The sequence below is a fragment of the Eptesicus fuscus genome, chromosome 10 (genome assembly GCF_027574615.1).
Source record: "Eptesicus fuscus isolate TK198812 chromosome 10, DD_ASM_mEF_20220401, whole genome shotgun sequence".
NCBI lineage: Eukaryota > Metazoa > Chordata > Mammalia > Chiroptera > Vespertilionidae > Eptesicus > Eptesicus fuscus.
This window is the reverse complement of record NC_072482.1, coordinates 24,312,265-24,326,170: the sequence shown is the minus strand read 5'-3', so window position 1 is coordinate 24,326,170 and position 13,906 is coordinate 24,312,265. Positions and strand designations below refer to the sequence as shown.

The following is a 13,906-nucleotide window of genomic DNA, read 5'->3' as shown; positions in this document are numbered from 1 at the left end:
GCCTGCCTAGGAAGAGCACATTCAACTGCTCTATCTGTCCTGCCTGAAAAGTAACACGAGGCGTCTTGCAACCTAGTAAAGACTCCGTTCATACTTCTCAATTGATTGGGGTTGTGTACTGATCACATCAGTTAGGCTTACTCATTTACTTTGACATCATATTGACAATATTAGCTGTTGGGAGTATGATCATTACTGCGATGGACACTTTTCTATGACAGGCATTAAGCTAAGAATGTACTGTCCCTCAAGGGCCACAACAGCTTTTACGAAGGTTGCCAGTTGACATCTGGGGAAATGAGGCGTAGAGGTTTAATCCTTTGCCCAGGGTTCCCCAGGTCCTCAGAGGTTGAGGTGAGACCCAAACCCACGCTGTTCCAGTGGGCTTCATTATATTGTCTCCAGGATGACGGACAAGTCGGAGAAGTGAAGCAGTCGTATTTGATAAGAGATGGATTCCTTATCAGCGTACTTAGAACTGTGAGCAGTTGTCACGTCCACTTCCTGGAATGGAGACGCCCTCGCAGAGCAGACAGCGTGTGACTGTCCTCTGCTTGTCCTCTACCACCCTGCACCTTTACGCAGTATTCCTGATTCCCATCATCTCCCCCTCCTCACCTTGATTGTCTTTTTGTTGTTGCTGCCCCTACTACCTCTTGCTCCCTTTACCCCCTTTGTCAATAACTTGTGCTCACTTGTAGTTCTTACAGTCAGTGATGAGAAAACTCTTGCTTTTAGACAGTCCTGTACACGTATGTGGTGATTTTCCTTTTGGCTTCTCATAGATTAAATCAGCATTTTGATGTAAAATAAACATGCCTGTAATTTCATTTTTAGAGAATCATGTCCAGCACCTTCAGTTGGCCTGTGCCAGCTCTCATCAGTTTCAGCAGATGTCTAGAGATTTTCAGGCGTGGCTGGATACAAAGAAGGCAGAACTACACAAGTCTCACCCAATATCAGCTAAACTCGATGTCTTGGAGTCCTTAATGAAAGATCAGAAAGACTTTGATAAAACGTTGACTACTCAGTCTAGTATTTATGAAAAAACCATTGCGGAAGGTGAAAATCTGTTATTAGAAACACAAGGGTCTGAGAAGGCAGCCTTACAGTTACAACTTAACACAATTAAAACCAATTGGGATGGATTTAATAAGCAGGTGAAAGAAAGAGAAGACAAGGTGAAAGATTGCTTGGGAAAAGCCCTCAAGTATAAAGAACACGTGGAGACTCTCCGGCCATGGATAGAAAAATGTCAAAATAACCTGGAGGAGATAAAATTTTACCTGGATCCTGCTGAAACAGAGAGTTCTATTGCCAAGTTAAAGTCTCTGCAGAAGGAAATGGACCAACACTTCGGGATGGTGGAATTGCTGAACAACGCAGCTAACAGCTTGCTCAGTGTCTGTGAGACAGATAAAGAGGTGGTTACAGATGAGAATAAATCACTGAACCAGAAGGTAGACATGGTCACTGAACAACTTCACACTAAGAAATTCTCTCTGGAGAACATGGCCCAGAAGTTTAAAGAATTTCAAGAAGTGTCCAGAGAAGCTAAAAGGCAGCTTCAGTGTGCAAAGGAGCAGCTAGAGGTCCATGATTCTCTAGGACCCCAGGCTTACAGTAGCAAATACCTGACCATGCTGCAGACTCAGCAGAAATCACTTCAGACCTTGAAGCAACAGGTAGATTTGGCCAAAGGCCTTGCACAGGACCTTGTGGCAGAGGCCTCTGACTCAAAGGGAGCCTCTGACGTTTTATTACAAGCAGAAACCGTAGCTCAAGAGCATAAGGTCCTAAGTCAGCAGGTTGATGAGAAGTGTTCATTCTTAGAAACCAAGCTTCAGGGTATTGGACATTTCCAGAATACCATCCGGGAAATGTTTTCTCAGTTTGCAGAGTTTGATGATGAACTGGATAGCATGGCCCCCGTGGGGAGAGATGTAGAAACATTACAAAAGCAAAAGGAGGCTATTACGGCCTTCCTGAAGAAACTAGAAGCCCTCATAGCTAGCAACGACAATGCCAACAAAACCTGCAAGCTGATGCTGGCCACGGAAGAAACCTCTCCTGACCTTGTGGGAATCAAAAGGGACTTGGAGGCTCTAAGCAAACAGTGCAAGAAGTTGCTGGACCGAGCACACGCCAGAGAAGAGCAGGTGGAAGGGACAATTGAGCGTCTCGGCGATTTCTACAGCAAATTGAAGGAATTTTCTACTCTGCTTCAGGAGGCCGAAGAACATGAAGAGTCTCAAGGCCCCGTTGCTATGGAAACAGAGACCATCAACCAGCAGCTTAATGTGTTCAAGGTAGGGAATGCTTCATTTTTACTGAGCACTTTTATTATTATAGGACATTTCTCATTGTTATTGAGAGGAGATGCTCTCTTTTGTAGAACCTTCTCCTATGACTGTCACGCGGTGTTTGAGCTTGAATGAGCATAAATGGGGTAATATCCAGGATCATGGGGGGGGTGGTGTTCCAAGCTTCCTGAGGGTTTGAGCCCTCATAGGGTAAGGCCTAAGATGATACAAAGAGTTCAAAAGAGTGCGTGGAGCGTCCCAGCACTTTTCCATGAAGCCTGAAACTGACATCATGGAGTCTGTTAATGATCTCATTCACGGCTGACATCTGGAGGGCCCAGAACTGTGTTTTGAACTCTGTTGCCGGGGCCACTCCCGTACATGAAAGCTTGTTCTCTTCATGTTTGTCTCCCAGCATTTTCTTTAATGATGAATTATAGGCTTTTCCTGCCCTTTCCTTTTTTTTTTTTTATGGTCGTCTTATCCTTCTTAATTGAATTTCATTTTATAAACTTTTTTTCTTCCAAGAGTTCATGTTTTTAAAGAGTGGGGTTCCATGTTGTAATCCTGGTTTTATAAAACAAAGATCTTGGGCGCATGCCCCAGAGGGTTAGGAGTAAATCATTCTTTGATTGGACAATAGGCCCCTCGGGGCTGAGGAATGTCTGCCACTTGGTAGCACTCAGTGATGCTTGATGAAGGGGACATTAGGTAAACATGGCCGGCCTGTGCGGTGTCACTAGGGTGGGCCTCATCTATGATAGGAAGCACAGAAGTTGCATCTCACCAGGGGGCAAAGCCCTGTTCCTCCCTGCACGGAGAAGGTCTGAAATATGAAGCATTTGCTGCATGGGACTCCTGAACCTGTGGTGTGGGCACGGGCCCTGTCCTACTGATGAGGCGTGTCTTACTTTCCAGTAGAGACTAGTGTGGGGATAAGCCCCACCATTAGCACCTAAAGGATAAAATAAGACCAAATAAAAACAATTTGCAAAAACCGAATTGTTTCCCATGAGAAGTGAATGTAAATGAAGTGGACTTCCAAATTCTGTGCTGTTATATTTGACATAGTGTTTCCCTTGCTCATCCTTAATAACAGTATCAAGGTGACGGAGTTTTGAAAACTTCAGAATAACTTCATTTTCTCCTTTTCCTCTTCTTCCACCTCCTCCTACTTTCCCCCCTCCTCCTCCTCCTCCCCCCCCCTCCTCCTCCTCCTCCTCCTCCTCCTCCTCCTCCCCTTCCTCCTCCTCCTCCTTCCTCCTCCTCCTCCTCCTCCTTCCTCCTCCTCCTCCTCCTCCTCCTCCTCCTCCTCCTCCTCCTCCTCCTCCTCCTCCTCCTCCTCCTCCTCCTCCTCCTCCTCCTCCCTATTATGGTTTATAAAGTGCCTTAGAAGCCCCATACCTTCAGGGCTTAAACATCTGTGATTCTGTATTTAGATCTTGATTCTTAAAGTGAAGGAAATTATCTACTGTTGACTTTAGTTTCTTCATTACCCCGTCAAACTTCCATATTTCTGATTTGCAACATAGAGACTTCATATGAGAGGATTCTGTATGAGAAAAGCCAAGCTTTGCTGCCTCTGAGCTTGGGGGAGAGCTTGAGGAGGGGTGAGTGAGTCTTCCTCAGAGAGAACTTCGGGCTTTTCTGTAGAACTCAGACAAAACTTGAAAGCATAAATGACAGTAACCAAGCTGTCTTTTTACTCAGGAAATTTAAGCATGTTTAGTGCCTTTGTGAAACATTTTCATTTCTCTAGATTTTCTATAAATTTGTATTGAAAAACAAACAAATGAGTTTCTTCATTTCTCTCCACTACTTCAACTATCTGTAAGAAAATGGGCAAAAATAATGGAGCTGCTGCCTGAGGGCGGTGGGAAATGTGGCTCTCCATGGAGAGAATTCTTTTGAAAGTAAGAAAAAGCAAGAAACAGGAGTCCTCTCACCATTGCACTGAAAGTGTTTTGCAAATGGAAAAGTACTAAATTTAGCATCATTACCGTCAATGGTTACAGAGATTGTTGTATTCGATTGTGAAGAAAAATAAACCACTTAGGGTGCTACGTCAGTCTGTTCTCTGATATCTTCGGAGGGAGTTGATTGGTTTTAATGACATTCAGTAATAAAAAATATAATGATATACCACCAGTGTCTTGAGACCCAGTGATTCAACTAAAAGTTTCCAAGTGGACAGATCATCTGCATTTAATATAGTCCAGTGCCCTGGCCAGTGTGCCTCAGTGGTAGAGCATTGGCCTGTGCACCAACAGGTCGTGGGTTCGATTCCCAGTCAAGGGCATGTACCTGGATTGCAGATTTAATTCCTGGCCCCCACTGGGGGCATGTGCAAGAGACAACCAATTGATGTGTCTCTCTCACATCAATGTTTTAGCTCTCTCTCTCTCTCTCTCTCTCTTCCCCTCCCTCCCTTCTACTCTCTCAAAAAAAAATATATCCTTGAGTGAGGATTAACAAAACAAACTAATGTAAAAAAGAGTATTATTATGGTAAATAACGTGGTAATTTATACATTCACTAATTCTGTTTGTGTGTGTGTGTGTGTGTGTGTGCACATGCGTGTGTGCGCATGCACGCAGGCCTGCGTGCTCTAGAAAAGTAGCATTGACCACAGTTAACACTTACGTGTCAAGCCTTTTTCCAAACTCTCTTTAATCCTGTTAACAGTCAGGAGAGGTGGGTGCTGTTATTATCCCCGTTTTATTCTAAGGAAGCCGAGACCCAGAGAGGTTCTGTGACTTGCCCAAGGTCACACATGTAGTGAGCGTGAGAGCCTGGATGTTTATCGCATTGCACATCTGATAGTTTTTCTGGGAAATGTTCAGATCATCTTTGCTGTAACCTAATTCGGTGGCCTGAGTAACCAGCCATTGTTCACTTTAATCCAAAGCACCAGAAACATCCACTGGAGGAACGTGTTTTATAACAGGCTGCTATGAGAAAATGAGATAAATATGTATGAAATTGTCGTAGAAACTGATATGTAGATGCTGTGATGGTGATGGTGGTGATTACCAACACCAGGAGAAATCAGACCTTTCATTGTCTTGGTGATTATATCTTAAGTGATAAATTAATTTACAATTCAGATCTTAATTTAGTTACTGTTGGGCATAGACATTAAGTGGAATGATTTGTATTGAGTGAAAAACCAGTAGTTTGCTTAAAAATAGCAAACTACTAGTTATTCTAATTTCTAAAAATAGAACAGAAAAGCACTGAAGGTACTGGGTTTTTAAAGTCTATTTTTCTTTTAGACTTCAAAATATAATCCTGTTTGCCATTACTCTTTCTGGTAGAATTTAGCCTCGCCTAATGTCACAGATAAAATCTTATAATAATTTTTTAATAATATAAAATAAACTACCTTTAGAGTTGGTCTAAAACTTAGTAATAGTTACTCAGTATGGAGTGCCTTTTATTCGCTAGGAACTTAATGGGTTATTTAAAGTAGGTAGGACAGACTTTCTCAGCTACCATTATCTCCCTCCCCCAAACTTAACCTAAGAAATAACAGTTAATATCCTTGAAAGGACAAAATTAATTCATGTTTAAGATACCAACCCAGACATAATGATTAAAAATAAATGCTATTCTGAACCACATGTCCTAACTCACTGTCAGTGAAAACTATTCCAAGTGTCAAAAATAGATTGGTGTTACCTTTTGAATTAGCTTCAAGTTTTTAAATTATTTTGATTGTGTAAGTTCTGTTTACCATACATTTTTCTACTTCTATTAGTCATTGGACTAAAATGTATGAAGTGCAAGGTGTTTTCTGTTACTGTTGATAACCCAGAGTACCATCTTCCTATTTACACTTTGCTCTTATTACATTAGATTCTATGCACACTTTCATAAATTCTGAGGCAGAAAGTCTAAAAGTCCTTTGGTGTTCCCCCTATCCCTACCTCCTGTTGAAAACTCCTAGGTCAAGATTATCTTCAAATCGAAACTACATTATTAAGTAATATTAATGTTTCCACATTTTTATTTATCAAAGACATATGTAACCAACTATATACAAGGAACATGTCCTGGCAGTTCTTATGATGTCATCAACAGCCAATCAGATTTTCTCATTATCATGAAGTAATCATTATCACCATATTGATTTGATTTAATCTCAATGAAGATCAAAGAAACTTGATGTTTTACCACACATGTACTGTCACATTGTAGCTAAATATACACCCCTCCCCACTTCTATCTAGGCCATGGTAAAAAGTCTTAACTCAGAACCTGCTTACTGTTTATTTCTGCCCCAACAGCAATTCATTTTGTCCCCACATAAAAACACATCGCTGGTACAAGTCTGTCTGAGCCGGAGATTTTTTTTTTCCCCCCCCAAAATGAAAATAGCATTATACAGCGCAAAGAATTTTTGAAGCCAAGTTGAAACCACAAAGACCAGGACACATACCTAATTAAAATGTAATAAATTTTCTCTGGTCCTGGTGAAGGCATTGTTTAACGCCGGCAGCGTCACTTGAATCCTGGGTGAACTAAAATGCCAGGTGTCATGAGGTGGAGAAGCCAGGTCGTTTCAGCACTGTTTGTAAATACTTTTGCTGAAATGCAAATAGCTTTTAAAGACACTTATTAAATGATCGTAAAACAATCTTTGTGATATCACCATATTTTTAAAGATAAAACTGTCCGAAGAATGCTTTAATAGCGGTTTTTACGTGTGCCCATATTGTTACATACAGGGAGGCCCATGATGAATTGCTCTCCATTTCTGTTGAGAGCAGGGGGAAGAAATTGAATAGAGCTGTTGCAGAAGAGGTTTCTGTTAGGGGGAAAAAAAATTCTTACTTGGCTGGATTTTTTTTGTTAATGAGAGTATATTAGCAAGGTAGCTGTGTGATACCTCCCTCTGTTATTTATAAAGGTGAAAATATGTTCCCTACAGAAACTGTAACTTGATGCCTGGGCTTTAGAGGAAGGTCACATGATTTAATCAGCTACATCTAAGTGGCACATAAGATTCTGGGAAGAACGAATATCACAGGTGATGGGCAAGAGAGAAGCCCCACCGAAGCAGAGACCACACGAAGCTACTAGGAGTTGGAGCCAGTCCTCTCCGTAGTATTAGTAATACCTCATATTGTCGCCTGCACAGCGTAGACATAACACATGGGTGCCCTCTTTCCTACGTCACACGGGAATATCCCATACTGCTCCGAAGGCGTTGTCCAAAGGGCACCCGGCAATGTGGGTTCTCTTTCCACGTTTGCTGCTAATTAATGCTGCGACTCTCTGTGTTACATAGTCTCTCTTAACTTCTTTTACTTAATTTAAGACTGGGGCATGGAAACAGGTGGTTCTAAGGGCAGTTCCAGCCGGAGGTTTTATAACAGGATTTTCTAAAATTGTTTTTTTTTTTGTTAACAGGATAATCTTGTATTACCAATGGAAAGTGATCCCCTAAAAAGCATCCAACTGTATTACCTACTGTCATTATCGCAGGCCTCCCTTAGATAAAAAGGATACTTACAAAATTTATTTAACTAATGTGGAAAGTGGCTTAAAGGTGTGTCTATGTCTGTGTGTGTGAGAGGGACAGAGAAGAATTTGCTTTGTTGTTAATTTGATAGTTTTGTGTGTTTTTTTTAAAAATATTTATGTAGGTCTCCACTCATTCATGAAATAATAGCCCAGGGTAGCTAAATGCTGGGATTGTAAATGAAGTAAAAAGCTTTTGGAGATGTGCAAGAACCAGGATACCAGAGAAAATGTCTGCGCTCACATCCTGTTCCGTACATATCTTTGTCTTAATATCAAGATTACTTATTTCTTTTGTCAGTGTTTTAATATGAAAAGTGTTTTCAGATTCTGTTTTTGTTAATCTGAAGGAAATTAAATGGGATCTTTAACATGTATATTGGTTTTGTTTGCTGGATGGCTTTTTAAAAATCAACTTTTAGAAGTTATATATGCATATGTGCATATATTTTAATAATGTTTACATATAGAATTATTTTGTGTTATAGACAGAGAATATTTTTTATCCACCATCATCTGAAGATGGGGGGAAACATAGTCTTAGTGGTATTGTAGTAACTTACAGGGAGAATAGCAAGTGCTTATTAAAGACTAGAGGCCCAGTGCACGAAATTTGTTTCATGCCACCCCCCCTGGTGGTCAGCACACATCTAACTCCTAGTTGGTTGAACTCCCACCCATGGGGACAATTTGTATATTAGCCATTTATTATATAGGACTAGAGGCCCAGTGTATGAATTTGTGTACGAGTGGCCTCTGGCCCGGCCCGCCCCGATCGGAGCTGATTGGGGGAGGGGCCGAGGGCGATTGGCCAGCCGGCCCCACCCCCTGGTCAAACTCCCCGTTGAACTCCTGGTCAAACTCCTGGTCAAACTCCCTGTCAAGGGGACAATTTGCATATTAGCCTTTTATTATATAGGATATTTTCCATCAAGATCAGACAATGAGTCCATTAAGAGTTTCTGAATTTGTTTGCTTTTGTGATGGAATCTAAATAGCCTACTTTCTATAAAATATAAACATTTTCCACTGAAATAAGTAGCTATTGTATATTCATCTGATGATAATCTTCGTAAACCCTTTTAGCCATTTGTGAGGAAGTGTATTAGTTTGAAAACTAAAAATATAGGATGCTTTCAGTTTCCATTAGCAAATGGCCTATCAGGTTTAGAAAGAATAAGAGAAATTGTTGCTCCTAAGGCCTATTTTTATACTCACAGCAAAAAAACACAGATATCTCTTGTTTGGCGTCTAATCCAGATTTCAGGAGCTATTTCCAGGAGGATACTTTTGTCAGTTTTCATGAATAATGTTGCATTTATTCACACAAACCTTTTCCCCCTTATTACACACTGAATTTCTTAATAACTCCTCTCTTTCAGCTCTAAAACTTACATGTTCCAGTTGATAAAAGTAGCCTTTTAACTTTTCTGTGAAGTAGAATATTGTACTTAGTGGTAAGATTTTTCCTTTTTGAAAGATTTAACTTAACTTTGGAAATATAAAAATGATCAAATACTCTGTTTTTGCTTATAATTTAACTAGAGGCCCAATGCACGAAGATTTGTGCAAGAATGGGCCTTCCTTCCCCTGGCTACCGCCAGCACCTTCGCTCTGGCTGGAGCTGCCTTTCTGCCTTCCCACACTGCCCAGAGGCCTGGAGGGGCTGGGTGGTGCGGAACACGCAAGCATCCTGCCCCTGCCCACAGCTGCTCGTGCCTGTGTATGCAAATTAACCCACTATCTTTGGTGTATTAATTTGCATACTCACTCCTGATTAGCTGGTGGGTGTCATGAAGGTATGGTCAATTTGTATGTTACTCTTTTACCAGGTAAATTAGTGTTTGTGTACTTTTCCAAGGTCATCTTCCTTTAGAAGATACTTTAGCTAGATCCCATCTAGTAGGCTATGTAAAGTAAGTAATGTATTGAGAAAATTTAACATTGTATGAAATAATAATGTGGGCAGTTTTTCAGAAAAGTTTTGGTCATTTTATTCATTGAATATTTCTCTGATGAAAATGTGAGAGATCTAGCTATCATGATTAATAATTAACACAATTTATTATATCTTGATTTTCTTAACATCAGATATAATAATATTTAAAGTAGCTGTGTAAACCAAATTTGGGAGGAAAAGGTAAACCAGTCCAATTCTGTTCTAAATATAAGTTCTTTCATGTTATTTAGATATATCTTTGGAATATGGTTTCAAGTAATAAGATATATATATATATGTGTGTGGTGTGTGTGTTGTGTGTGTGTGTGTATGTGTGTGTGCTATTGTCATAAATATCAGTATAATAGTGCAAATTTTAACTTGAATCAGAATGTATTAGGATTATCATTTATAGAATTAGTCAAAATCAGTTTAATAAATAGCATATACTTAAACATAATCAACTAGAGCAGGGGTCCTCAAACTTTTTAAGTTCACTGTCCCTCAGACCGTTGGAGGGCCGGACTATAGTTTAAAAAAAAACTATGAACAAATTCCTATGCACACTGCACATATCTTATTTTGAAGTAAAAAAACAAAACGGCAAAAACACCCGTATGTGGCCTGTGGGCCGTAGTTTGAGGGCGCCTGAACTAGAGGATAGTTTTCATAGCACTCCCTACTTCCAAACTGTATTCTGTCATTCAGATTTTCCATTGTAAGGACAGTGTCACTTCATCTCTGTGTTCCAGTGTTTGCCAGTGCTGGCCATGGGGTTTGGCAGATAGTGAGCACTGTTTGATGAATGGTTGAACTTATGAATGAATTACCTTTGTAGTTTTTAAAATGTACTGTCCACCTCCAATGTGAGGTTGCATGTTGCTCTTTTTATTGTACTAATGATTCAGAGTTAGGGTGTAAGGTAGACTGAGCTAGGGCCATTCTTATGAGAAGTTCTGAGTATCTCAGAATATTTAGAGAAAGGCACTCATTCACATTTCATGGAAACTTCACTGCTGTATTAATATTGCCATGAATAAGTAGCTTTACAGGCTCACCTGTCAAGATAGTGGCCTGTAGGCCCTTGTCTGCTGTGGCTCAATGTTTAGAGTGTTGGCCCTCGAACCCAAAGGTCTCCAGTTTGATTCCTGGTCAAGGGCATGTGCCTGGATTGCAGGTTCAATCAAGGGGAAATATATCCTCAGGTAAGGATGAACAACAACAAAAAAGATAGTGGCAATTGGGGGTAACTTAGTCTCCCTTAATTCCCGGCCTAGTGCTCAAACCCACTGCTCAGACATGGTAATGCGTGTGCGTGTTTTTCTTTTTCTTATTGTCAGCACCTCAGAGCAGCCTGGGTGCTCTAACACCGCAGGATCTAATGCTTGTTGAAATATTTCCCTTCTTGTTTGTGAAAAATGGGCATTGAATTGATAGTGTGATATTGATGGGTATTTTTTATATATTTTTCCAACTTGATGACCATATACTGATTTGTATCTAATAATTGTTGAATAGGTGTGTTACTTACAGAGTCTGGTTATGCATAGATTTTTGAAAAAGATTTAATGTTTAGGTTTGTAAAAATAGTTTTGGAATTGTTTTCTCAGTAAAGGAACAAAAGTTCTGTCCGATGTCTTTTCTGCAAAAGTATGAGAAACCATAAGGTTGTTTTTACCAGAGCTGCCTTCTTCACTTGGCATCAGTGCAGTTTTATGTTTAAATTATTATCTTGTGAGACTGAGAAAAGATAGTCTGCCCTCACGTATTACTCTGTCTGCTAATCTGGCAATGCTGCTTATTTTGTAAAATAAAGGATGGGTAGATTTTATTTTACCTAAATAAGAGTATTAATTCCCCCCCCCCCCCGAGGGCTATGGCCTGGTTTGCTGAATTTATTTTCAAACAGCATTTTAAGAGCGTGTTTGTTCAGTAGATAAAAATCTGTGCATGTGATTTTGTTTATGAAATATCTGGAGTCACTTACTGCCCTTGATCTGTTAACCTCAAGAGGGCTGCATGGTTATTAGTAACTACTAATATTCATGTCAGCGGTGCTCAGGGCACCCTGCCATAGGGATAATTTACTCTGGAGAACGGTTAGACTTGAACTTGGGCTTGAAAAAGGAATGACACAACACTCGACTTCAAAGCGATCCGCCCTTCGCATGGCAGATACTAATACAGCGTCTGCGACTGTGTGAGGGAGTGGTTTCAGCTGAAGGGTAGGAACCTGTTAGCTCTTTTTCTACCCATTTAATATTCAAATGAGCACCGGGCGTTCACAGAAATGATTCCCTCCCCGGGGAGCTCCAATTGTCAGGTTCGACCTCTGCAAGCCCTTCCTCTCCCTTCCTCCTGTGAACTAGGTGGTGGTGCGCTCTGGGCGACTCTGAACCCGAGCTGCCCCTCTCCCCAGCGGGTCTGATTTGCGCTGATGTCACCAGCAAGCTGTTGCACTGCAGCCTCTGGGCCTCTAGGTTCCTCCCCCTGAAACAGCTCACCCGGCTCGCAGGAGAGGCGAGGAGTCCAAGAAACGATGACTGCGAAGTGAAGGCGCGGGAGGGCTCAGCAGCGGGGGAGCCACGGAGCTGCGCGTCCGGAGCGCTCGGCGGGCGGAGGGACCGGAGCGGAGGGACCGGAGCCGATGTTGCCCAAAGAGAGTGCGGACGGTCCTGGGAGCGCCCGGGCTCGGGAGGATGCCTGCCCCGCCGCCGGGGGCCCTGCTGCCGTGAGGAGCTGGGGACTGGGGACAGCGCCGGAGCTCCCTGCTGGAGGTCCTTTTCTGCCTCCGCCTCCGCCACCTCTGCCTCTCCCCAGCTGCAGCTAAAATGAAAGACAGACTGCGGCCACACTGGGTCAGTTTCAAAGGCTCCACGAGTCTCGGTTCCCAGCTGGAATGTGAATGACGCTGCCCGTGCCTTAGAGGGAACTCGGAGCTCTTCTTCGCTGCAACTGCCTCAGGTGGAATAAGCCTTCTTCAGGAGGATCAGATAAGACTCTGGAAACTGGCTTTTTTTTTTTTTTAAAGAGAGTTTCTAGAACACCATGCTTTCTAAACTATTTACTTTTAAACAGTTGCTGGATTGTACTGGCCCGGCTGTCCAAAAGTCGAATTTTTTCCCCCCTCCTTTGGGTAGTTCTGACTAGCCTCAAAGAAGCTTAATATGGGAAGAAAAACTGCCGTTTGAATCCAGATTATTTATAGCTACTCCCCCCCACCCCCCCAAAAAAAAGGCAAAAGAAAATTTTAACTTTCTTACAACATTAGACTGATTTTTCTCTGAAGATCTGTTCTGTGCCTTGATCTGACAATTACGTGGCCCCTGTGTTTGTCTTTTAAGTTTCTGAAGCATGGTTTATTTATACAGGAGATGGAGTTGTGTAAGCCCTCTTTAAGTGGATTACAGTTAACCAGAGCTCTGCCTAAATTAACATTCAGCCTGTTGAAATGCTTGCTCCCTTGGAAATTTTAATCTGGAAATCTCGGATGCAAAATTAGACTAAAAAGGGAAATGAACTGACAATGGAATGTTCTGACTGTTTGAGCCACTGTTAAGTGTATGTTTGTTGTTGTTTTTCTGTGTTTTGGAGTATGTGAAAGGGAACTTCGGGGGCTGGGGGTCAGGGAGGCTAGGAGGTTTCTGCTCTGTGTTCTTGATGCACTTTATTTTTTAGAATCATTCTAAAAACTACCAGATACAAGGATAGTTGCATTTAGACTGATGCACTGATGATGACCTTAAACACCTCATAGATTATGGCGTATATTATCTGAGCATGTGTCTTTATGCTAGAGACACTGTATAGTTCTGTGCAGAGGTATACTTTTTCGAAAGATGCTTTGCCTTATTTCTTAATTTCTGTCTCAAGAGCTGCAATATTTGCTTTAACTTTCTGCAAAATGGGGAAGCCACTCAGCAGACCAGACTGTTTACGTCAGAACCCCCCATGTGTAGGGAAGGGTGAAGAGGAGGAGGACCTGAATATCGAAGACTGTTATGTCCCACAGCGGTCCATCTATGACACTGTTAGACTAAATGAACAGATAGACTCGGGTTCAAAAGGCAGCCTGGCTTCCAGGCATTTTGGAGATCGGACTTTGCCCTACAGTCACAGGACACTGGATGTTAGTTCT

At 41.6% G+C, this 13,906-nt stretch overlaps 1 protein-coding gene across 2 annotated transcripts in view; it reads left to right on the top strand.

Moving 5' to 3' along the window:
* The window catches only part of DST (dystonin), a 438,404-nt gene that overhangs the window by 341,498 nt on the left and 83,000 nt on the right, over positions 1-13,906 (top strand). For both annotated transcript variants that reach the window (XM_008161813.3, XM_008161974.3), the window contains one exon: positions 838-2,309. In XM_008161813.3, coding sequence (XP_008160035.2) covers positions 838-2,309 — 1,472 coding nt within the window. The remainder of the gene's footprint in view (positions 1-837; positions 2,310-13,906) is intronic.